The sequence below is a fragment of the Hippocampus guttulatus genome, chromosome 2, assembly GCF_054856545.1.
Source record: "Hippocampus guttulatus isolate MCC_2025c chromosome 2, RoL_Hgut_1.0, whole genome shotgun sequence".
NCBI classification, from domain to species: Eukaryota; Metazoa; Chordata; class Actinopteri; order Syngnathiformes; family Syngnathidae; genus Hippocampus; species Hippocampus guttulatus.
The window spans coordinates 23,801,248-23,828,067 of NC_141262.1; the positions used below are offsets into that span (position 1 = coordinate 23,801,248).

Below are 26,820 nucleotides of genomic sequence, written 5' to 3' on the forward strand. Positions count from 1 at the left end.
GTCATTGTTTTAAAAAAAAAAAAGTCAATTTGGAACAACTGACTGTGGATTTTTTTAAAAGTATACTATATGCGTTTTTTTTTTAATGACAAACTATATGGGGCCTTTACGATCGTCATGAAATTCTTATTTTCCGTTACTTCAGCCTCAGTCAGCTTTTGCGTACATGTCGCAAGTGTAGATGGGCGAACCCATGGAGTGCGCAAGACCCGCCGTGCACATGACGTACAAAACTCCCCCAAAATACTGTTGAATGTCATGTGCAAAAGCCACATTCGGTCATTTTAGCACTGCGTAAATCAATAAAATGAACGTGAAATACCGTTGATGCATTTTAAGGTTCAATGTCACGTTGAATTTTGAAATAAAGACATTGTTTCGAATTTGAGGGAAAAAAGGGACGAGGAGTATTTGCCCTTCAAACATATTTTATTGATGTACTCAATTAGGGGTGGGGGTACTCAGTTCCAAAATATTAAAACAAAACATGTACATCCTCTTTGAAGACAAGGTTATTTGGTTTCAACCAAACAAAACAACTGAACCCAAAAATCAAGTCCGACTTCACAACTGAAACTAATCTTCCTCATGGTCCAAAGTCGACAGGCACAAACACAAATGGGAGGAAAAGCTAAGAGTTTCAAAGGTATTCATAATGCATATATAGCACGCTGTTCTCTATTAGTTTGTCATCAAGTCCTAATAACCAATTATTGACAACAATGTTCATATATGCATCACGTAATAGATTATTCATAGATAATGTGAATAGGAATCAACAAAAAGCTAATCAGAGAGTTCAAAAGTGTGGCTCTTTCGACAATTTTACCACGTAAAGAATATTTCTATAGAAAACAAAAGCAATGTCGACAAAATATGCAATACTTTTTTCCCCATTTTTTTTTTTTTTTAAACAAGACTATTGAACAGAACTAACTGATGACAAATTAAATGCATCGTAAATGCCTCATCTGGTAAACTAAGAAAGGATTTCCACTTCGGTCACCCCAAAATTTTGATGCATCCAACTTAAAGCACAATTTGGTCAAATAGTCAAAAAGAAAAAAAAAATCTTATTTACACACGTAAGCCGATGCTTTTTTTTTTGGTCAATATGTAAAAAAATTGGATCAGGAGTGTGAGGATGGACCTGGCAGGTCCACAACTACACCGGCTGGGAAGACCTGATCCGAGTGTGCTTGGCAATCAAGACACCGTCGCAAATCGGTGGGGAAAGGCTGAGCCAGAAAGATGGCAAAAGCGAGAGTTTATGCCGTAAATGTCTCCCGCTGCAAACTTTCTTGTAAAGTTCAAAAGCATCACAAGGTATCATATGAAGATATTTCTTTAAAGACAAAATACTTTTTTTCCCTTTGTAATCATCATTTATCTTCCAGGTCCTGTAAAAAGTTTCTCCAAATTTCTCTTTTTATAAAAATAGACGCTTTTAAACCCACATCAAAGAGATTCAGAGCTCTTTGGCAAGGTACTTGCTTTAAGAATTTTTTTTGTCTTTTCATCCATTAGACAGTAAGCGCAGACAGAACGCAGAACCGAAAAGTTTTCACAAGCGCAAAAAAGGAACAAACAAAAAAAAAAAGTTTGGAAAAAATGAGCTGTAGCGAACCAAATGAAAACGAGAATGGAAATACAAGACGCAACGATGCGAGAGCAAAACGCGCAAGCGCTGAAACGGAAAGGAAGGTGATGTGAGCCGCGCGCGTGCGACGGTTACGCTTTGTGGGTTTTGTTGGTCTTGAACGACACCTGCAGCACGCGGTCGCCCAGGCGGTAGCCATTCAGGCTGCCGATGGCCACGGCTGCCTCGTCGTAATTTGTCATGGTGACGAAGCCGAAGCCTTTGCACTTGTTTGTGTTGAAGTCGCGAATGACCTTGACGTTGGTGACGGCGCCGAACGGCCCGAACATTTGCCACAGGATGCTCTCGTCGGCGTCGGGGGCCAAGTTGTACACGAAGATGCACCAGCCGCTGCTGTGACCCGGGATGTTGATGCCGGCCAGGCTGGTCACACCGTCGATGGCCATGGCTGAGAACCTGCTGTGAGAAACCGCAAATGTTTTTCTTAACTTTACACGTCAATTTACTTTGACCATATTTAAACCTTTGAATGCGCAAAAATCTGAAGGGCAAAATAAAACAATTAATAAAATCAGAAGGCAACATTGAAATGAATTAGAAGATAATTTGCAAATCGCAAAGACTAATTTGAATCCAAAACAGAAGCTTCATTTCTTCGATATTGAGGTGGGGGAAGGGAGTTCTCAAAATTGTTAAGCCTTCCCACATCAAAATCTCAATAGTGTGGTACCTCTACTTACGAAAGTCACAAACACATTACAATTAGATGATTGCAAAATAAATGAGTTGTGTATCATGTAAAAAAACTAAGAAATAATGATGTCATTTAACTTCTCTTTACTTCCTATTCTCTGAGAAATTATTTTTGCTTGTTTTGTAAAGAACTGATCCAGGGACTTTTGTCGGCTTTTAACAATCCTTCGAAAGTGTCCAAGACAAACATCAGCATACTGAGCGATCGCCCGACGAGTGAACACTTTTTCTGGGTGATTCACATTTACGTAAAACTATCGGCCCAAGAGCCGAATGACGAGAACGCTGCATATGCAACATATCGATCTGTCTACACACAAAGACACATTCGGTAGAGGTCCCTCTCAGCCAATGGGATGCCAGGAAGACGCTCAGTAGTAGCCAATGGCAGAGCAGCTGTAAGTATCTTGCGTTCAGGGAAACTCTGAGCTGAGAGTAGCAGCCCATGTTGTTACAAGAGGAAATATTTCCCTGTTGAGACGTATCGTAACTTGAAAGTTTCGTATGAGGAGACGTTTCTAAGTAGAGGTACCACTGTATGATTATTACAAATTGCTACAAAGGGATAATTAGTGTCTAAATGACAAAGTTATTACCCCCCCTCCCGCCGATGCAGTGCAGAAAGACGAAGAGACAGAAGTGAACAATTCCAAACGTAATTTGACCTTAAAACTTGTATCCAACGGTTGAATTAATACAACTATTCTAAAAAAAATAACATAAAAATAAAAATTACAGGATCGATCAGATTCACTTACAGTAAAAGTACTACAATGGACACCCGCACCCTTGTGATTCGGCAGGTGCCGATTCACCAATTCAGATTTTTTTATGGGCACGGTTTCACCATTTTGAAGAGGATAAAATTCAAACGCGGTCAGAAAAGGTGGTGCAATTCCCAGGCGATGTCGTGCCAGATGAGTTGCTCCAGTTAGCCTTGCGCGCAACATTCACAGTGACAGGTGCGGGCCCCACCATCAAGGCGAGTGAGTGCTTGTCCCACAAAGACGCGGTGGAAAGGTGGTGGTGGGGAGGGGGGCGTCAGGTCTACTGTCAGTGCGCTCGGCCGCCGGCGCATCCTGAAAGACGTCTGACGCAAGCAACTTGAAAAGGGGATGTGGCCGTCCATTTTAGAAAAAAAATTAATAAAATCAAAAGGTGAGCAAGTCAAGTCTGCGTACAATGTACACGTCGCCCGCGCAATGCTCTGCAATTGCAGTCCAGAAAAGTGCAACCCCCCCCCCCATCCCCCATCCTGACGCGTTGCGATGTGACGCGCCGTGTACAAAAGCCACAAGACATTTTGCTCATCTCTTCACAGCGCCCGGAGGAATCGTCATGAATCCATTTCATCGGTATCACTGCTCAACAACACACGGCAAGTCACCGTTTTAACACGACATTTCGCGCTGGGCTTCAAATTGCACTTTTGTACAAAACAGTTCGATGCTTATTGCGTTGGCACTACGAATGACCCGTTGGTAAATGATGTCAATGAGTTTTTCCAAGTTGGACTTCATACTTTTAAATTGTTTGTGTTGCGGGTCAAATTTAATTGTATTTTTTGCTCTTTGTTGATCCATTTTGGAACGACTGCCACGACAACTCAAGTCGCAAAACTTCAGATGCCAAAAACTGAACATGCGAATAAAAATCCACAAACCTTTTCACACCATAGGCCATGTTCAGCAGGTTGTCCAGCCTAAAAAAACAAAACACACGGCGGAGAGGAGCGCCTCAACATCACATCATTCAACTAATACGTCATATCTCATAAGCGGCATCCACTTGCATACGCCCCCGCAAATGGTGGCCAGACGCCTTTATTTACTTGAAAGCAGATGAGAAGGTTCCTTTTGTATGAGATTTTTGGAATGAAAACAATTCATGCAAATCCCTGCACTTGAAAACCAAACAACAAAAAAAACGGCAACTGAAAAATGTGAATGCTAAAGTAGCAATGGAGTCCAAAATATCTGGAAACCCACCCAAAACGAGATCGTGAAGTAAATGTACAGTTGAGGATTGACAAAAAAATAAATCTGAATGTGAGGTAGCATTTATGTGCATTTTAAAACTAAATACCCAAAAAGCACCCCCATCGGTTTTACACAGTGCTCGAGTGCAGATGACCGCTACTCACCACAAACTTTTGGTTTTATGCACTTAGTTCTGAAATGCACAAATGCCATTCAGACATTCAGAGTGCTGTGCTTAAAAGCATTTTAAACGTTTCCTCTGCACATTTCTGATGGGCTGCGTCATTTGAGCACCGACGGTAAAACCGAAAACTGAATGTTAAATCACATTTCTCTTCACATTAGCACTGGAAATGTCACGTTAACGCCAATTACAAAACCGACCAAAAAGGCAAAAATATTCAGCAGCAGTTCAGCAAAAAAATTCAGACTCCAAGCTGTTTAAATCGGCACCAAAACTCAAATTGGATTTTCTTTTGGTGCATGTGAATGAAAGGGTCTGTTTGAGATGACACCCAGTGACGAGTCGAGGAAAGCATATCAGAATAAGCATCAACATTTCAATGTGTTTGTCTGTGCCCCTTTTACCTGAAGCGTTGTGCCTGCTGTGAGAGCGGTCCCGGGTACCTTCGATTGGGCGAGTGGTACAGCTGGGACAGCAGCGCCTGGTTGGTTTTCTGGCTGGGGTTGTTGGCAAACTTGACCGTGATGGGCTCGGCGGCGCCAGGCGGCTTTTGACAGTGGAGGCCCTTGATGGCCTCCTCGGCCTCCACCCGCCGGTCAAAGCGGATGAAGCCCACGCCTCTGGAAAGGCCTGCGCGACAACAAATTGCTCCTCAAACGGCGGTACAAAAGGAGCCATTTATATTGCTACTTAATGCTGTCCTTTTGGATAACTTTAAGGAAGCGTGCAGAAATGTGAGTTCAGATACCTGTTTAAAAATGGATTCAGTTGATTTGATGATGATACATCAGACACTGAAATAACCATGGGTGCGAATGGTTGTCTATGTCGTTGGAGGTTAAAATAGAGTACAGTAAGTATTCCCACCTACGGACTTCTGTCAAACAGAAATTCCCTCACCCGGAATAAAAACTTATGCATTAAAATTTCGACTACGATATTACATTAACGATCGATTCATAACAACGCATGTTTCGGTACCCGGAAGCCATACAGAAACCCGCAGTAGCACAAACTCAAGCAAGTCCCGCTCGATACTACGGAATATCTGTCCGCGCCGCTATTTACTCTCATTGGATCCGAAACGGCGACATGTAAGTGACAATGACTTTTACTGGAATCGCGAACGATTTTTTATTTCATTCATTTACATTTACGCCCTGTAGATGGTGGCATCCGAACGAAGAGGAACGGTAATGATCGCGGAAGAGAGTGGAATGCATCCGATTAGCCGCTCAGAGTAAATTGCTTGAGGCTCGACGGACCGTTGATTAAACGAACCTTTCCTGGAAGGCTTTACCTGTTATGGTGCTAAAAACCTTCCGCTAATTGGACCGCTAATTCGAGAGAAGGCGAGTTCCATAGCGCTAACTATGGCCATCGAGGACTTTGAAGCATCCCGTGGTTGGCTTCAAAAGTTCATTACACCACATCGGCTGAGCGACGATGTCTCGTCTGGTGATCGAGGGGAGGTCAAGTTAGAGACGGGTGGAAAGAAAAGCCACCAGTGTCTGTTACTAGTCTCATTTTGTAGCAAACAGTCCTAATTTTGTGAGCCGTCTTGTTATACTGTATTTTGCTCCGATCCCTATACTGTCATCTGTCGTGAGAGCAGCGAAGGGGTGGAGGAGAAACTAGAGAGGTGGAGCTTTTCCCTGGAAAGGAGAGGAATGAAGGTCAGTCGCAGCAAGATGGAGGGGGCGGGGGGAGAAAGCGAGAGAGAGAGAGAGAGAGAGAGAGAATATATTGGGGGAAGGACGCCGAGTCTTGAACTGCCAGGCAGGAGGCCAAGAGGAAGACCAAAGTGGAGGTTTATGGATGTCGTGAAAGAGGACATGAAGGTAGCTGGTGTGAGAGAGGAGGATGCACAAAACGGGGTTAGATGGAGGCAACTGATTCACTGTGGCGACCCCTGAAGGGAAAAGCCAAAGGGAAAAGAAGAAGAATATATACTCTGTGCTGCAGTTTTTGTTTTATAAAGAGTTTTCTGGAGCATATGCTTTTGCTTGGTTTGATACAGATGTATTTTGTTAACACACTTGCAGGTTCATAAAGGACATGTACAATAGTCGTTTCCGACATAAGGAAAGATTGGACAACGCAAATATGATTCCTTCTTCGAGAACACTTACCTGTATTTTGTTCAAAATTGACAACTGTAATGCATACTGATACAGAAAAAAAAGATCTTGCCGGCCATGAAGTGAAGTTAGTGTGCAGATGAATTTCCTCATGGCTATTCGAGCTTTAAAACAGTTTTGTAAAATGTTCTTTCAGATGGGCTCAGTTATTCTTGCTGGTACAAATGTAAGCAAATTTATCAGGAACAAGCGTACGCAATATAATGCGTAGCCAAAGGAGTCCTGGGTTTGGCAAACGCCTTGATGAAAGATTCAGTTTATTAGAGTGTCGCGTCTTCACACGACAACGGAGAAATAAACGGTTCAAATGCATTTCATTTCTCTCCGCGGAACAGGTCTCGCTCCAGCGACACAGGCGCACCCGAGTCCTCCTACTTGACACCCATTTCATATTCTACCCACTCCATGCATATTTATGAACATCTCGGGTGGAAAATTGCATTTTGGTATCTCGCACCGATACACCCATGATGCATTTTGCAGGCCCCTGCTGTGTCATTTTGTTCTGACTCTCTGGGGGACAAAATGATCAAACGGGAAAAAAGGTTTTGAGAAAACCTAATTAAATCCGATGCGGGTGTGCAGTGAACTTATTTGCAAACCCACCTATTTATGATTTTTTTTTCTTCTGAAGAGCATAAGTAAAACCAATAGCACATATCTGCATTGTTTTGTGCTGGCCCAATGCCCATCGAAAGTCAGCTCAGCTTGAGAGCAAGCAGCAGCGTGATGGAAGAATTCCAGTAGCGGGACGGCAAACAGGCAAGTCTCCAGGAGACGTTGTTGCCACCCACAAGCAATGATTTCTTTTTTTCTTTTTTTTTTTTGAAGGTAGAAAAGAAGTGAAATCAAATGAATAAAATTAGGAAAATGTATCACGCTGAACGAAAAAAATAACCCTTTTGATTTACCCTTCACTTGTTTACATAATTTAAAATGCGTCTGTAACCGATAGTAGATGCCAACAAGATCTATAACAACAAAAAGGACATCATGTCACATCCAACACAAGTGAACCTAACTCCGGCTAGCTTCCCCGCGTCAGAAATTAAATCAGGCATCAGCCACAACGTGCTTCCTTTTTTGACCATCACTGCCATGAAAGGGGGGTTCACGACCCGGATTACCACTACTGAGCACGTGCGTCACAGACAAAACATCACTGACATATACAGTAATCCCTCGTTTATCGCGGTGAATGGGGACCAAAACCACCCGCGCTAAACGAAAATCCGCAAAGTAGAGACCAATAAACATATACAGGTAAAATACACAGGTATATACTGTATATATATTTTTTTTAAGTCCGCAAACGGTCCGCGAGAAGCTGCAAAACAACAGCGAGTCACATAGAGCAACATATACGAGTACTGTACTCCATGTATATGGGGGGGAAAGAAAAAAATTATGAATTTGTTTGAAAAAAATCCAATGCACTGAAGCCGCGATAAGCGAACCGCGAAATAGCGAGGGATCACTGTACACATCTGAGAAAGCGGTATAACCAGTGGGAGGACTGCAAAACGAGTAAGTTGCTCGAGAAAAACAAAGTGCATGAACAACTCGTCCACGATGAAATTGTCAACGATTTTTATCATCGATGTGACTTGATGACTAATCTTGGTTGGCCTTCTCTGTCGCCGCCCCCACCCTCTGGAATGCTCTACCACAACACATCCGCAACTGTACTGACCTCCAATCCTTCAAATCATCCCTTAAAACTCACCTGTTCCGCAATGCTTTTAATACCATTTAATCTCTTTTACCCATTTTGCTTTTTGTTCATCTAAATGTGCTTTTGTAAATTATGTATGCTTGTTTTAAGTGCACATTTTTATCCTGTGTTTTAAGCTCTTGTAAAGTGTCTTTGAGTGTGATGAAAAGCGCTTTCAAATAAAATTATTATTATTATTATTACTGTATTTTGCGCACTATAAGGTGCACCTAAAAGAATTCAATTTTCCCAAAAACCTATAATCTGAAGCGGCATGTTGTCAAACGGATCACAAGTATCTAGCAAGTATTTTTGGTCGTTTTCAACCATTTTAGGCTATGTAACGCATGATGATTATCATTATTTTTTAAAATATCCCTAACATCACATTGTGGTGTGGTCACGTTCAGAGATTTGCGTAACAAATTAGGAAGAATCCCAAACAGTTGGCAGCGCTGGTCATGTTTGCCTGATGAAATCAGTTGTGATCGGTTCGTCAGAATACGAATAACTTGCAACGTGAGAAGCCAAGTGCAGAATAAAGGAAGACCATCCGACTCACCGGTGACCTGATCCACGAGAATACGTGAGGTGATGATGCGGCCATATTGCGAGAAGAGCTGCTCCAGTTCCGTCTGAGTCATGGTCTTTGGCAAGCCGCTGACGTACAAATTTGCATCTCGGATGGAGGCGGAGCTCGGACGCGCATAGGACACCTATGGGCAGACAGACTTTCACATGAGCGCTGGCGCATTTCACTTATTACAAAACCCTTCAGGCTCATCATAAATCAACAAAGGGCCAATAAGCTCAGGAAAATGAACAGAACAAACACACAAAGCATCCCGGCTTCACTCAAATGCTTGAGACGTGCTTAAATTCATATATCTGAAATAAGCTGGAAAAAGGGTAGAAGATATTCGGAGAGTTCTTGTGAGAAGTAAAAATGAGGACGCTTGGAAATATCAAAAACTTGGCCACTTTGAAACTGCAAGTTGAATCTGTGGGCACGGCGACATCAATTTTGGTCACCAGCAGGTGGCAGTGCAGAGCAAAATGGGCACGCCTAAAAGGATTAAAAACTGGTTGATTTTTCAGCTTCATTCATAGTCCAGAAACAATCCTAATCACAATACCATGCTTGGATGAATGGGGGCACTGTGACATGATTGCACAGAATTATTTTGGACTTTACTTCCACTTTATGTAGGGGTGCACCGATTGATCGACCGGGATGGAGATCGATGCAGATTTCCTTCATTTCATGGGATCGATTATCATCCGACCCTTTCAAATAAAATCGATCTTGTCCACCAATCTTGTCTCCCATCCGCAGATCTTCTTACGCAAAGATGTCTAATAAGCTTTTCTTTTCATTTGATAGAACTACTGTATGTACATCAATGACTGCCGAGTTTTTCTTTTGTATATGCCTGCCATGTACAATTAGAAGATAAGAAAACCTTTATTAGTCTTGCAATGGAGAAATTCCCAATTCACAGCAGCAAAGTTATGAAAGGAAGAAGTAGAACAATAAAATATAGGAGCGGCTGGAAAGGCAGCCACTCTCGCGGCGCCATTTTGAAGTCAAAATAACACAACACAACACCTAGGACACAGATAGTCGTGCAATCTTCAGCACTTTTCTGCATACACTTAATACATCTGTTTGTATTTTTCAAACACATTTATACTTTCATTGACATTCTCCCATTCAAATGCTTTCAAAGCGCCTTTCTCGTGGTTTCTAAGAAATGTAGGGGGTCAAGGTGGACTTGAGTGAGAGCCCCCACCTTCACATTCATGCACTGGCAGCTTTGTCATCGCTGCTTTAGCTCAACCCGACTCTCCCTTATTCTTTCCTCGGCAGGCAGCGCATGGAAAAGACGATGCCACCGCCGCCCGATGAATGCTAATGGGCGCCACCTCCCTGTAAATGCATGCTGGCGCTTTGTACAGCACATGAAACCATAGAAACAGTTCTGCTCCACTTGTGTGCCCAGAGTAACAATAAGCATCCTTTCCCAGTGGCCCAGGTTTTTCTCCAGCCTCATTATGCAGCCACTCGCGAACGCTAACAAGGTTTTGGCGACATCATACCTTGATCGTCTTGGTCTGAAGTCTCAGGCCATTCAAGGTGTTGATGGCTTTTTCCGCATCCTTGGGTTCCACGTAGTTCACAAATCCATAGCCGAGGCTTTGCCCTGCAAGCGCCACATAGCACATTTGTACAGTAAAACCATTCATTCGACAGATTGTGCGAAGACAGCAAAATGACAAATGACTCATTTCTCCCCAGATGCGACTGACCGTGAAGTCCCTTTTTCTTCACCATGACTCGAGATTTAACACAATAGTCTCGAATCAATAAGTCAAAACACGCTTATACGTATTCCTTTAGTCAGTGACAATGAAATTTATCACCTGAAATCCAACCCTCGACTGCAACGAGTGTAATATCTAAACGAAGTAAGTTTTCCAATGGGTAGGTCTGTGCAATTCAGGTTTGTAAAATCACCATCTATCTGATAGTTCGGGATATTGAGTTTAGGGATGAAATTTCAGGATGGACCTAAATTGCATTGGAGCTTTTGTGGCTGACCTACTCTAAGCTTTAATGTCCAACTGTACAATATTTGAGTATCTTTGTAGATTACTATTTTTGAACAAGGAGTTCAACAACAAAACTCAGATTTGTTTTCTTTTTTTTTTTTGTATGCCTTATCCGTGACGCTTCCAGTCTAGTTCTGTTGCAACAACCCGGTGATATTCACGATCTCAGCACGATGGGGTGCAGAGCTTTCAGCCGCTCTGCCCCCAAACTCTGGAACTCACTCCCACCCAACATCTGTAATATTGACTCTCTTCCAATATTTAAAACTCATTTCAAAACCCACCTATTTAAAATGGCATATTTAGTTTAACTCATCGTTTTTATTATAATTTTATCCATGGTTTTATTGCTCTTTTTTGACTGTGAGGTGTCCTTGGGTGTTTTTAAAGGCGCTTATAAATAAAATGTATTATTATTCGAATCCCTCTGAAAACATTTGAAGCCTCACAATGCTGAGCTTATAGAGTCATCAGCGGGTTGCAACAGAGCTAAGGCAAGCAAGTGGATGTCCTGAGAAATTCCCAGAAATCAAAACAGCTGTTGAGAATGTTGCCATTCAACATCCAAAAGGTTGCGCAAGATCAAGTGAAGCTGACATGGAAAGGTTGGAGTGCATTGAGGCGCTCCGACTCCCAGATGAGGTTACCTGTTATTTTATCTCTGACGAGCTTGCACGACTCGATCTCTCCGATGCTGCCGAACAAGCTCTTGAGCTCGTCCTGGGCCATGTTCTGAGGCAGGTAGTTGACGATCAGGTTGGTCTTGCTGTCCTCCAAGCTACCCGACTCCACCGGTGAGGAACAGTTGTTGGAGATGCTGGGTGGCCCGTTGCTGGTGTTGTTGCACGTGGGCCCGTTGGACAGCTGCGTTTCCATGGCAGCAATTACCTGCTACATGGGACCAAAGAGAAGAGTCAGGGGAAGACAGCGGCTTGCGCCAACGTTCTTCACGCACACCGGAGTCGCGTACGAGGGTGAAGCCGCGCCACTAACATGACTTCCCCCGCCCCGAACTGCCTGTTACTTTTCGACCGCACCAATGTAACCGTCACTGATGAGTGGGAAGGAGTGAGAGAAGCGCCAACGTGATGGGTCAGGCTAAAAGAACAAAAAAAGTGCCACACACCCCGGTCCAAGGCTCGGATGCCCACGAGCCACTTCGAAGCAGAGAAGCCACATCGCACAGTCTGACTGCCATGTTAGTGCCGAGATGCCGTCTGAAATGTGGACACAGAATCATATTAGATCAACGCACAGCAGAGGCAACATTCCGCGGCCATCGCGCTAAACGACCGATAAGGCGGCGATGGCATCTCTCCGCCACAGTCCTGTCGACAAGAAAAATCACAATCAGCGGCATCTGAGTGTTGGCGGCCAAGTGCTTGACACAAAGCGCCACCTCCAAAAAGCGAACAGATTTGACAATAAAGTTGTACTTGACGGCCTGACATTAGAATTCTCTTAAAATGATTGACATTCATAAAATGCACTTCTCCCGCATGTTCATGTTAGTGATGGGCGTGGCTTTGGTCCAACATTCAAGCAGGATGAGGAGTGAAGTGAGACTACGTTCAAATACTGCCTTTTTGGGTGGGGAGGTTGGGAAGGAACCAAATCAACAACTTGCTTCATTAGTCAGCCAAACAAACAAACGAGAGGTCTTCTTTCACCTTTTGTCTCGCTCGGATGACAAACGGGGCCGCACACGTCAGCACAATTGTCTACTCGAACCATCTGTTTGACCACAGCTGTCTGCTTACACACCGTCACCGCACTGAACGAGAACTTTAACTTCCGCGGCGGCGAACCACGTGACGCGATGTCTTACGCTCGCGTGTTTGTTCAAACACGCCTTCAGTGTCGTACCAACGTGCCGGGCAACACAGAGCTCAACTGGAAGACATGCGGGTCAAGTAACAGCAAGAAGAAGAGGCAGTGAGAGTCTCCTACCAAGCTGGAGTAAGAGTCCTGACTTCCATGGAGGAGAAAGAATAGACATCTGTGAGTTTTGCTGTATGCTTTGTTTGTATTTGTTGCTGTGTTGTGTTAGCTCAACGAGCAGTTGTAAGGTTTACAATTAGCATGTTAATTTCCATTAGCCTGTCTGCAGCGTTTTGGATCGTGTTAGCATTCGAATTCACAATTTTTGAAAGAAAAAAAACTTGCACTGTTACGGCTGTATTTTTCCTGGGCATGAGATGTGCAAAAGCAAGGTTGTGAGAATAAAGGCATTTTGAGAGGATCAGGTTGATCGAAGCATCAAAAAGTCCGATTTTTAAGAGTAAGTGGAGAATGTTCGAGGAAAAACTTCAGTTGTCATTTAACGGCAAAATTTGGTAGTACGGCAAGAATAGAGCGAAAGGATTCACAAAAAAAATTTGAGGAATCAGTCAGCTGCTCTCCCCAATGATCAAATTAGATTATTTTCTCCAAAAAACATTGCACGCTTTGGAAACAAAAAAATGGAACCACGCGAGACTACACGTTAAATTACAAAGTTAAAATCCCTTCTTTTTTAAAAAATATAATAAAGGTGCACTATTGTGACAACAGTTACACTTGAGGAAATGAAGTGGCACAATACCAACAGAATTCAAAGTTGTCCTTCATTATTTTTGCAATTTATCACGCCGCGATCAATAGATTTTTTTGTTTGCGGCCGATTCCAATATTCGGCAGATAGATAACTTTTTTTCCCCACATTAACGCTTACAACAACAAAGTGACGAATTACAGGCAGCACATTTAATATTTGTCCAAGTTGAGGAAAAGAGGAATTTTCAAGCACAAAATGATGCAGTAAAGCATTACGCAGCCAATTTATTGAAAACAGATTTGGCTGTAAACGCAATCTCATGATCAGGGTTTCACACAACCACGACATGGAAATCGGTCATTGTTGTAAATGGAGTTTGCAGTCACGTGGTCATTATCTCAGGAAAGATGCTTAGTTATTGGCTTGAACGGAGTCACAGCACCATCTAGTGGACAAACGGCACAACATTCTGAATGACAACACTTTTCCGCAAAAAAGTACGAATATAATCGATGTTATCGGCCTAACGCGGGCCCATGTGGAATATTTTGAAAAAGGCTAATATCGGTCAATGAATCGGTCAGTCCCTATCATCATCGAAAAAGAGGCGGGCAACAAGAGAACATATTGTCCCGAGAAGATGACTCGCTTCAATCTGCGTCTCGTGTATGCTCCACCTTTCATTCTCAGCGCAAAAGCAAAAACATTGGCCACAGTCCCACTTGCAGGCACAAATATTTCATTAGATGAACACTTGGATGGAAAATCTTGGCGAGACGCAACACCGCCAGGCACCGACTGCGTGTGGCCAAACAGGCAGACGTTTGACGACGAAGCGTTACACTGTCGAGTGCAAGCAATTAGCTGGATGAAACGCTAAGAATGGCTGGGTGATTTACAGAAAAGGTGTCATTTTACGAGGGAAGTTTTTCTTTTGCTCATCTATCCCCTAGTGTGTATATTCGTTTGTTTTTTTTCCCCATGTACTGTAGCTTCGCCACTAATAGTCCCGCTCGTGTTTGTAAACATTTGAGCTCCATAACGGCGCTTTTGTGACTAAGCGGCGAACTCGTTAAAGCGCGACCTCAAGGCAAACTGTGAGCTCAGCGTGTGCTGATGCGACCCAGCACTTGAAACGAGGGAGGCACGAATCCGCCGCCGCCGAGGACGCGATTGACCGAGTGTGCGTGACGAGCTGCCGCACGGCATGTCCGTCCTTGAAAAAAAAAAAAAAAAGGGGGAGGGAGAGGGCGGGGGGGGGGGGGGGGAGAAAAGACCCACAAGTGATGGTTCAGAATTTCCCCACGGTGGAGGCACATGCGACACCCGCAGCAACAATATGACTTTGGTGGTGTGATATGACAACTTTACTCTCACAGCGATACAACTTCTTTGCTTTTCTTGCAACATTGCAAATTAGTTGAGAAAGGGGAATTTAATGAGACTAAAACAGGAATTTACAAAGTGCAAGGTTGGCTCTTGACAGGGAACTGAAATCTAAAGTAGTTGGAGAAAATATGTTTCATCATACTACTGACTAAAAAGACAACAGGTACACTGCTCTGAAAAGGGCGGGGGGGGGCACTATGGACCATTCCTGGATGGAGGGGAGAGGTATTGTCTATGGATTGCCTATTCTCCCAAAATAACTTGATAATGAATGTTGAATGATACGACATTTGCTATTCAGCTACTAGCTTTGCAGGTAGCAAACATAGCATGAGTTGAAATACTACGTGTGATTTTCCCCCTTTGCTCAAGTCACTGTACACCACATCATGACTGCGGGCGGCGCCTTTATTTTTATGAGCAATGTTCCAAGAAGAGTTTGAAATGATATTCAACTGTTTTGGGATTTGTTTTGAACGACATGGTGAGGGAAATCTGGTAGCATGTAGCTGTTAGCATACTGATTATTAGGATGAAAAGGAGGCTATCTTGCGTGCATTCTTCTAAGTCACTAACATGATCTTCATACCATTTAGTATTCTTTTAAATGCTTCCAAAACCCTGTCATGTGAGACTGTACTTTATGCACATCCAGTATAAGGCATATTGTGAACGCACTATACAGTTACATATTTCTCTCAACCAATTCACCCAATGTTTAAATGTGATTGTAAGCACATTTAGGTCTATTTGTAATCGAACAATACTGTACATGTGCATCAACCAATGATTTATACAACTCACTTCACAACTCATCACTGTACCGTACATAACTTTGCTTTCACGATACAAATACTTTCGTTAATACTGAATACCAACATCACAATATTCAGTTTTCTTTACAGATAAAAGTTACATTGCCCTTCATTCCCTCCTCAATGCTTCGCTTGTTTGGACTTTGTTGGTTGTGTTATACCATTAATACAGGAATAAATGTGTGAATATTAGTGCTATTGCTGTCACGGGACAGGTACAGGTATCTATGTGGCTAGTTTCGGAAACAAAAATGAAAAGGAAATTTCAATGGAATGGCAGATTCCGCCGCCCTGAATGAATCAAGTACACGTTGGCCCATTTCCATCACAACTGCACCGTCACACACAAAGGCGACAGCTCTTAAGGCGCGCGCGCAGACGTGCGCGGGCACACACAAGCCAAAGCATTTCAGCACCATTGACATGCATTCAAGGTCGTCACGTGGTTGCTTTCTAGGAATAGCCTCAATTACAACACCGAAAGACAAAAAAACCACCACATTTTACATAAGAAATTAAAATATTAAAAAAACACCTCAGACTGCCCCAAGTCAAACATTCAGAAGAAACGCCAAGGACAATTAAAATAGGAACTATTTTTTCCAACAAAAACGTCTCATTGGTTAGAGGCCTCCAAGCAACGCGCTTAATTGACTACTGCGCAACACCTGTGCGCTGCAAACAAGCATGCGGCAAAATCGTGAGGCAAACAAGCAAAAGGCGACTTTTAAACTCACTTGGCATTTATTTGCTTGTTATGCGTTTTATAAGCATGCATAGGGCACCGTTTAATGAAACAAATCATGTGTTAAAACAGCCAAACGATTTTTCGGCCAGTGTGCTTTTTTACTTTCGACATGCACACTCATGGGAACCAGCAGACTACAGTAATTTTGCTTTTCTAGAAACTTTTATGGAAGTGCGCGGTTCGGACGACTTTGTACACTTGTTAAAATGTCATTTCGAAATATGTGCACGTCGCACATTTAGACGGTGGGCTTTTCGCCACAAACGGGATACACCTGCATAGATTGCTCCCTGTTAAGCTAACAACGAAGAGACTAACGACAAGCTAGCAACATGGCGCCGCTCAAATTTGAGCTTGAATGAAGCTCCGCCAGTTCTGTTTCAACTTTTTTCTTTTTTTAAAGGGGTGGGGGTAACCAATTCGACACGAGCACCCATTGCCATCTTACCGTGAAGTGTTGAAGCGATGTGGCGTGTTAAGTCTGTTCTCATGGAACTTTGCGGTCTTCGTGAGAGCGAATAGGGGGGCGGTGGGGTGCTCGCGGCCGGCCTAAGTAAACTAATCAGGTCATCGGCCAATCAGAGAGGGCGTAGCGTCGACCCCGGAAATGGCATATTGACTTAAGTGGCCGCAGGTGTACGCGATAAACCCACCGGACAACATGGCTACAATATAATGAAAAATAATGTTTGAAACGAGTTAATTTAAAAAGCAATATAATTTAGGTAATCAACAACTCGCTGGCATTATGGGAGTTGAATTCCCAATTTCTCTCGAAGCGTGCAGACAGACTGGAATTTGGCATTGACACGTGAATAAAATTCACCCAAGACAGTTCTGACTATATAGCACCAAATTGCATGGGTGGGTCCCCTATTTGGGGAAAAAAAGACTCCCCCCCCCCCCCCAAAAAAAACGTTCGCTGCTGTAAAGCAACGTTTCAGAGCCCATTCATGCACTCTAAAGAAATACATAGACCCATCCTTGCTGTCTGTTCGGTCCCTTCGGGTTGAGGGATCATGAACGCATCACGCGGCGTTCACATGCAACCAGAGATGGTCCGTTCAAAGACAACCACAAGACAACGTGCAAAGAACAACATCATCTTACCGTTTTTATAAATGAAAGTTACGGACGTCCAAATAAGTAGCCAATGGTGTTCAATATATGTATTTCTTAAAGTTCAAACATAAAAGACAAATGACATAAAATGAGGATGTGAAATAAAATATTTATTAAATCAAAACACACAAATGACTTCCTTGCTGGAACGAAAGGAGAAGGGGTCGGAAGGGGGAAAGGTAAGGAGGGAATTGAGGTGGGTGGGGGTGTCACAGAAGAAATAAAAAAGGAATCAAGTAAAAAAAAAAAAAGTAAAAAAAAAAAAAAGGGAGAAACCCCTGGCTTGTGCCTGTACCGCGCTTTTACAGGTGGATCACACAAGCAGGCGACATCACTGAATGCCGAGCGATACACGGAGGAGATCGTCTTTACAGGAACATAGTCCTGCCGGCGAATATATACAGGCGTATCACATCTCTCTCTCTCTCTTTCTCGCACCCCCTCTGTCACTCCCCCCTCCCTCTCTCGCGCTCTCTCTCTCCCCCATCAATTTACACATGCGCTGGACGCGGAAGTATACCTTCCATCGCCTATTGGCTCCGAGCCGCCACAAGGTGTGCCATTGGTCAGGACAGCTGTCATTCATGCACTCTTATCCGTGTTTGGTGTTCTTGGGGGTGAGGTGTGGGAATAAAAAGTGGCTTCGAAATATATCATATGCATGTCAATATATATATCATATACATCTCTCTCTCTCTATATATATATACATATACACAGTATATATATATACACACACAAATTCAAACACCCCCGCCCCCATTTATTTATTTTATTAATCTTGAGTGCACACAACCATGTTTAGGATTATTTGATGAGATCAGTGTGCAACAAAAGGAATTGGAATTTGCTCCATTTTATATTTAATCTTTATTGAACTTCATTGCACCATTGTTTGATATTTAATTTGAATTTATGTAGGCGGCCCGGTAGTCCAGTGGTTAGCACGTCGGCTTCACAGTGCAGAGGTACCGGGTTCGATTCCAGCTCCGCCCTCCCTGTGTGGAGTTTGCATGTTCTGCGTGGGTTTTCTCCGGGTGCTCCGGTTTCCTCCCACATTCCAAAAACATGCATGGCAGGCTGATTGGTCGCTCTAAATTTTCCCTAGGTGTGAGTGTGGGCGTGGACGGTTGTTCGTCTCTGTGTGCCCTGCGATTGGCTGGCAACTGATTCGGGGTGTCCCCCGCCTACTGCCCGAAGATGGCTGGGATAGGCTCCAGCACCCCCCGCGACCCTAGTGAGGATCAAGCGGTTCGGAAAATGGATGGATGAATTTATGTAATTTATATTATTTTATTTGAATGGTCTTTACTTGATTAATTGAACTTGCTTCATTATATTTTAATTTGAAGTGACTTAATATTTTTTTTCAAAATCATAAGTTGGACAAATTTGACATTTGAGCAAAAAAATCCACTTGTTGGTAATAATGAGTATTTCAAAACATTACAAATCCAAACAAAATTCAATGAGATCAAGTCTAATTTAGTATTGAGAAAGGCAATACATTCATTTTAAATGCATGTGGTCTGCAACAAAAGTCATACAAACGACTAAAACTACTTTAAGGTAAAAAAAAAAGTGGGGGAAAAAGTGTGTGAGTGTGTGTGTGTGTGTGTGGGGGGGGGGGGTTATTGGGGGGGGGGTATCCAAAAAGGTCACTTGCAGGTTTTCCATCTTAATGACAGCCAGTGTTGAAGTCTCACTACCCTGGGAGTTAGTCATGCTCAGAAATATCAATTAGATCATTTGCATTTAGATAGCATACACTAAATTCTTGAAGGGAATCTACAGGGGAACATTTTCTGCACATTCTCCATGGCAACTTGGCAACGTGTGTCTTCAAAGATGATATTTCAAAGATCAGAGAGAAAAAAGGTCTGTCAGCTCTGTTATAGGACAAGTGTGGTTAGGGAATAGTTCATTAGATACTTCTACTTCAGACTTGTTTAATTAAGAAAAAGCAGTTTCTTTGTTTCCATCAAACAGAGAAGCCCTGCAAAACCCGAGAAGTGATGGAATTAGTGACTTTTCAAAGTAATTATTTTTCCAAAAAGCACTTCTTCCACTTATTTGAAATGTTTGTCCCAAGGTATGTGCTTCCAGTGCCAAATAATATTAAGACTGAGGAAAATCAGCACGTTGATCAGCCGAGCGATGCAGCGTAATGGGTGTGGCCAAATTAATGCTGGAAGGGGGAACAACTAAAACAAAAACAAAACAAACAAAAAAACCCCCCGTACATTTTATATATATTTTGAAGGTCCAATTACCCACCCCGCGTGCTAATAATACTAAAATTACCTTGGTCCACCATGATCCTCATGACCACCACCTAGATTGCACTAAAGAAACAGAAAAGCAAAAGAACATCAAAATGGGCACCTGCCCTGCCCCCCGTGCACTGACACTTTACATAACACTGGAGCAAAGCGTTAAATAGCCTGATATAATGTTTCACTCACTTCCTCTTCCTCTTCCCTTTCGGCGCATACTTAGCTAGCCTTGCATGGCTGCTTCCTCCATTGGATAATATACAAAAACAGCATGACAAGAGTCTGCATGGCAACATCATTTTGATCTCAGTGCATACACCTGTACAGTGTGGAAAATGCTTCCTGGAGTGGGCGGGGCTCAAAGGGCGAGGTCTTAAAGGTACAGCTCTGGTAAAACAAACAAACAAACAAAAACAGGAGGAAAATATTACTAACATGAGTAACATACATTGAAAAGTTAAAATTGGTACAGTGAAAATGTACAAAAAGTAAACTAACAGGAAATCAAATGCTCATATCAGAATATTTGATGCTTCTATTTTTTGTCATTCTTGAACCGGCAAAAAACCCCCCCAACAAAAAACAAACAAACCAAAACAATTGGTATACATGAATATAAAAAAGAAAATCATTTGGAGAAGAGCTTGCGATTTTGACAAGAAAACATGCAGTCTTATTATCGTCTCTTCACACATCTCAAGGTGTTGCTGACCTTGCACGTCAGAGACACAAAATGGTGATTTATTATGCATTAGCCAATCAAGAGTCAGCTGGGACGTGCTAGGACCAAACAGGCCGAGCAGATGTTTTCCCTCACATCAATACAACGTTTTCCTACAGAGCCAAAGGTGTTTCTTTTTTTTTTTTTTAAACATTCAAATCAAACAAACGGTAATGGCACCATTAACTATTCAGTGGCTGCGGTTTGCCAAGAAAATAACATTCACAACCTAACTGCAGGGAGGCCTGGCATATAAAATTGTATTCATCCATCTATTATTTGAATCCTGTTCAAAAAGTGCAGGTTTGTAAAAGCAGCCTATTTGAGATCTTGACGTTGGCCAACAATAGCATCACTTTGTTCAGTTTAGATGAAGTTATATACGTTTACACAAAATTAGGAATTGGCAAGTACCAATACCAAGTAGCCGATACCAGTCTCATTTTAAGATATTGGGTCCTTGTCGGGGCTGCCGATACCAGCCACCAATACTTAGGGCTAAAATAAAAAAAATAAATAAATAAAAGAAACCCCTGACAGTTGTTGGTGCTATACTGTGGCGGTGAGACACACTTCGGCGAATCATCATCTGCATCAGAAAAAAATGTCTTAGTCCACAATATTTTTGTCATTGGCTTAAATGAAATTTTATCCATCAAAATTAGTAGAGATCAGTACGCGATATCAGTGAGTAATCAAAGAGTGAATACGTGTCATGGTATCTGTCTGAAAAAATGTAGTATTGAATATCCTGGAGTTAGATGAAAGTTATTCAAACGGCGTATCGTTACATTCGAAATAACCCCCAAAAAATATAAGTGACTCGTAACATGCTACTACGATTGCAAACAATAACATGCTGAAAAATGTAACCCTTTACAACCAAAATGGCCCCAAAAAAAATAGCAGCAAGTTTAGCGCTATCTGTTATCAATGAACGGTCCCATACTACCACAGCCATGAAAAGTTGCTGAAAAGTAGAACATGTCTTGTTGAATACTTTGAGACTTCCTACTGCCCGAAGACAGCTGGGATGGGCTCCAGCTCCAGCACCGCCTGCGACCCTAGTGAGGATAAAGTGGTTCGAAAGATGAATGAATGATGGAAATACACATGGCAGCATGTTTAGCCTCACTTGACTAGAGGAGCAATTTATCCAAAACACACCTCAAACTTTGCGTACCAAAAAAAAGAATTAAATAAAATTAAAAAAATGTCCAGGGTACTAGTGCAATTGCCTTCCTGTGAATCACAGTCTGTCAGAACATGAAGTAGGAAGCAAACATTAACTCCATTCTGAAGAAGCACAGCAATCAAGGGCACAGAAAATCCTACTGGACCCCCCCTCATCCTGCCCACCACCTCTTCCAGTTACTTCCTTCAGGTAAGCGCTATCGAACCATGCGCATCAAAACCAGCAGACATTCAAACAGCTTCTTCCCTCTTGCCATTAAACAGTAACTCAAATCTACAGTGGCTCTTTGCATTTTTGCACACCCCCTGTGGACGACTGCGGACGCTAATGAAAACATACTGAAAAGTATGAGTCAGGTGTTTCGGGATCCCTTACAATGAGAACTTTTGCTGAGGTTGATTTCAAAAGTGCATACAGCTTGAGAGTCAGTTGCCCGTCACAATGTGCGAGAAGACAAGAGAAAATAGCATTTCCATTTTCTGCCGGCGAATCTAACAAGAGGCTTCAAGGACAATTCCCACCAGCCTATTTTCTCCCGGCAGCCAATCATACAGGTGGTCTGCGTGGGATTACAGGGAGGATTTAATTAACGTACAGCCGGGGGGCGAGAGGGGGGGAGAACACTTGAATCACGGAGACAAACATCGGCCGACATCACTTTCGTGACCTGTAACCGATGGGCCGTCTTAGCTCCATTGATTGAGTTCAACGAGTTTGGGGCTTCAATGAGATTCGCCTGAAACTTGAGAAATGCTACCACGTTTTTGTACACGACAACCCGTAAGGTGACGTCTGATTATAAAACGAGAGTCCTGGAGCTGCGTCATTAAGAGTTTCACCATAACACTCATAATGCACACTTGATACTGATTTTGCAGATATAGCATCTAAGTGTTTTCACCGTTTCCGTTTTCTTGAGATCTTTAGACATGGTAAAAACTAAGCCTAGGTATGCACACTAATATGATGGCACGATTCACCCCTCATCCACAACATAACAACGTGAGCGCCTTCATTCGCTTCGGCGGTTGTCCGGCGCAATTGCGACGTGCAGTTTGCTGGCCAGGTATTGATATTGACAACCTGAAAATGGACTTTACCTTTAGATAGTCCGGTCTCGCGAGGTGATATCTGATATCTGGCTTTTGAGCGCCTCGTTGTCGGCCCTGAGTGCGCACAGAGAGAACAATGGAATAGCCGGGAGAGTAGAACATATGTATGTATGTATTTATGTATCAAAAGTCTGATTTGACAACCAGCATGTGGATTGGGGCTTCATGCAGGCATGGCGGCTTTAGTACGCCACATTGTCGAAGAGTGGAAAAGTCCCGTGCCAACCTGGCTGTACACAAATTTGATTTAAAAAATGCCCATATATAAACATACTGTACATATGTGTGTGTGTGTGTGTGTGTGTGTGTGTGTGTGTGTGTGTGTGCGTGCGTGTGTGCGTGTGTGTGTGTTTGAGCTGGGCGTGGTTTCTGCGTATTCAGTGGACACAATCAAACGAAAGAACGGCTTTTGTTTTTCACTATTTTGAAGCTTCATCTCCTGAAAACAATTTTTAGTATCATTAAACACTGGCATGGTCGTTAATGAGAAATTTATGAGACATTTATTTTCCCGCGGCCCGGTAGTCCAGTGGTTAGCACGTCGACTTCACAGTGCAGAGGTACCGGGTTCAATTCCAGCTCCGGCCTCCCTGTGTGGAGTTTGCATGTTCTCCCCGGGCCTGCGTGGGTTTTCTCCGGGTACTCCGGTTTCCTCCCACATTCCAAAAACATGCATAGCAGGCTGATTGAACGCTCTAAATTGTCCCTAGGTGTGAATGTGAGCGTGGATGGTTGTTTGTCTCTGTGTGCCCTGCGATTGGCTGGCAACCGATTCAGGGTGTCCCCCGCCTACTGCCCGAAGACAGCTGGGATAGGCTCCAGCACCCCCCGCGATCCTAGTGAGGATCAAGCGGTTCGGAAAATGGATGGATGGATGGATGGATGGATTTATTTTCCCTTCATATAGACTTGAACAAATATTGCACATTGATGTTCGCTTCTTCTTATTCTTTATGACCTTTACAAAGATTTGTGATGAGATATCAGACTGTAGCCATTGGTTTAAATTTGATCAGAAATGCCACATTTCACTGCAGAAAAAAAATAAAAATAAAATAATGCCCAGGGCTGCTTTCCTGTGTTCCGCTCCAGTCAAGTAGGTCAAGGCGACAAGCTTGACTGATTCCCCCAACCAACTGTTCTTTCACCTGTTTGACACAAATTCACCGCGCACGTGTGCCTCGGAAATTCCAAAAGTTTATTTGACTCTTCTTCCTCCTTCACACAGCTTCCAAAAGATGGAATATGAAGAGAACTAATATAATATCTCCCTCACTAAACGGTGACCCTAACATCTAACCTAACCCAAAATGATTCCCAATGGCACTTTTGAGTGGGCTCATTATGTTTTATTGAATATACCTGCTCTTCTTTTGGCTAAACCTCCGTTTCACAGATCAGACGGTGGCCTTGTCAAAAACTCCACTTTTTTTCAATCGTCGCATAGTCAAAGATTGGCGCAGGTATAACTGGATCGCTGGGTAGCTTCGATACATTGCCTGTTTGCAGAGATGGGCTTTGCGTCCCTGGGATGGACGCCCATTTCTGGGACAGAGGACGAGAAGTTTTTTTTAAAAAGGACGGACTAAGCAAGGACCGAAGTAGGTTTTTGTCCGTCTCTTTAATCATCCCTAAACAGGTTTAGTAAATTGTGTCGAGAGGCAAAATAACAAGGCCAGCGTGTAGTCACTGTATTTTCATTCATTCATTTTCCGAATCGCTTGATCCTCACGAGGGTCGCGGGGGGGGTGCTGTAGCCTATCCCAACTGTCTTCGTGCAGTAGGTTGGGGACACCCTGAACCAGTTGCCAGCCAACTGCAGGGCACACAGAAACGAACAACCATTCATGCCCACACTCACACCTAGGGACAATTTTGAGTGTTCAATCAGCCTGCCATGCATATTTTTGGAATGTGGGAGGAAACCAGAGGACCCGGAGAAACCCACGCAGGTGCGGGGAGAACATGCAAATTCCACACAGGAAGGCCGGAGCTGGAATTGAACCCGATACCTCTGCACTGTGAAGTCAACGTGCTAACCGCTCGACTACCGGGCTGCCCGCCACTGTATTTTCTTAACGGCAAAATCTTTTTCATCTCAACAGTATTTTTAGAGCAATGCTGCCACCCAGTGTACACTCAGAGAACATAACAAAGTACCTACCGACACTCATTTCACTAACGATTAATCCAGCCGGTTAAGACTGCTGGCTGTGTTGTATGTCTGTCGGTGGCCGCCCACCAAGTCGCCTGCCTTATGCTATTTGTAAAAGTAAAGTTTTGATTATTTTTATTTTCTTTTATCATCGTAGTCAATTTTGTGTTGTGAAATACTAATGTTGAGTTGCTTATCATTAAGATGTTAAAAATATAAAGAAACAGTGATGTCATTTTTTTTGATTGATGGCCAGTCTTATCTGCAACAGCCAATCACTGCATTACTGAAAATAAGGTTTACGTATACACGTGCCTACCACGCGTATACGTGATGTTTGCACACGAGAGTCCGACACATTTTTCAAAGTGTGGCAAGACATGTTGTGTGTTTTGTATTTTATGGACGAGGCCTAAGGTGAATGGAATCAGCCACTAGGGGGCACATGTGCTTACTATCAGATGAGTTCCATGCTAAAGGCAACGTGTTGCCAAGATAATTTTAGCACATGAGTCACGGCTTTTTTAAAAAGGTGTTTTCACACAACACAACCTTTCCGCCATGTCGCCACTGACTTATTTGCCAGGAACACAGTAAAAACAACATTAAATAATTCAACGTTTGAGCCGCTAAAAGAAAAAAAAAAGGGAGGCTGGGATTGAGGAAAGAGAAAAAGGATCTCTCAAAGCGGTGTCTAGACACAACATTGTTAGTCACACTTGACTTGATGCATCAGCTGTCATCATAAGGATACTGTCGACTGTGATGCATCTTCATGTCGCTATTTTGTTTATTTTGGTATAGAGATATTTTGCGAAATAATAGGTAAGAATGTGGTGTTAGTCATTTGTATAATGGTACCGTACCATAGGATAACATTACCATAAATGTTTGATCCTTTTTATGGGACTGTTGCAGAGCAGAGAATCTTACTATCCTGCATAACTAATATGGTATTATTATGTTACTATGATATCTTTATCCTTTATTATTCTATTGGGTTTTCTTTTAGACAGAATTCAGCTCACACCGTTTAATGTATCCACTCAAATGAGGCAGCAAAAATTGTGTCCTGGCCCGACTTGGTTTGAAATTTTTAGTTTGCAGAATTCCTTTTTACCACGGCAAAGCAATTCCCACAAACCCATGTAGAAAAAGAAAAAAACCCCCCATCTGTGTCAAATAAATGAGCAGCCGTGTCAAAACCAACAACACAATAATGTTTTTTTCAAGCCACACTGCCTCATTCAAAATTTCTGCAGGAATTTTCTAGTACACAAAAGTGTTGATACATGTTGATATCACTATACCGTATTAGGATAGTGTAACGTCTAATGCCATGTTGGGAGGAGCAGGATTGCATGAAGTGCACAAGGAACGTTTCAGCGGCTCAGGCTGCTGCACTGCGCAGGAAGTCTCTCCAGATGGTGGCGAGAAAGTCAATACCCACTCTTGTCGCAGCCACTAAAACAACTGGTGCTCATCCCTCCGGCAAACAGACCTTCCTAGGGGAGATGAACCACCCCGTACAGAATTCAAACGACTTACCAAAAAAAAAAAAAATAGTTGCGGGATTTAAAAAGATAAAATACAGGATCCACTCAATCCCACATCTTGCGACGGCATAAATGGCAGACATGCATGCCCTCCAGATGAGAGACCCTTCACTGGATTTTTGATAATTGTCAATTACAAAGCGCCCACGTCCTACTTAACGTCATCAGTCAGGCCCGGCGTGCGTTTGGACGGGACAATTCCACCACAAGT

The 26,820-nt window shown here is 42.9% G+C and overlaps 1 protein-coding gene across 4 annotated transcripts; it reads right to left on the reverse strand.

The window, feature by feature from the left end:
* Positions 1 to 410: 410 nt before the first annotated feature.
* elavl2 (ELAV like RNA binding protein 2) lies at positions 411 to 20,220 on the reverse strand. 4 transcript variants are annotated; one of them, XM_086104760.1, is made up of 9 exons: positions 20,060 to 20,220; positions 19,899 to 19,939; positions 12,111 to 12,201; positions 11,632 to 11,875; positions 10,472 to 10,575; positions 8,934 to 9,087; positions 4,921 to 5,146; positions 4,017 to 4,055; positions 411 to 2,059 (listed from the first exon to the last, which is right to left on the reverse strand). In XM_086104760.1, the coding sequence occupies exons 3-9, from the start codon at positions 12,180 to 12,182 to the stop codon at positions 1,732 to 1,734; spliced, it is 1,167 nt and encodes a 388-aa protein (XP_085960886.1). In that variant the 5' UTR covers positions 12,183 to 12,201; positions 19,899 to 19,939; positions 20,060 to 20,220; the 3' UTR covers positions 411 to 1,731. The 4 variants fall into 4 exon arrangements, with proteins under 4 accessions (XP_085960886.1, XP_085960885.1, XP_085960884.1 ...); XM_086104759.1 differs by lacking the exons at positions 19,899 to 19,939; positions 20,060 to 20,220 and adding an exon at positions 17,583 to 19,147; XM_086104758.1 differs by lacking the exons at positions 19,899 to 19,939; positions 20,060 to 20,220 and having other exon boundaries at positions 411 to 2,056; positions 12,111 to 14,742.
* Positions 20,221 to 26,820: the final 6,600 nt, after the last annotated feature.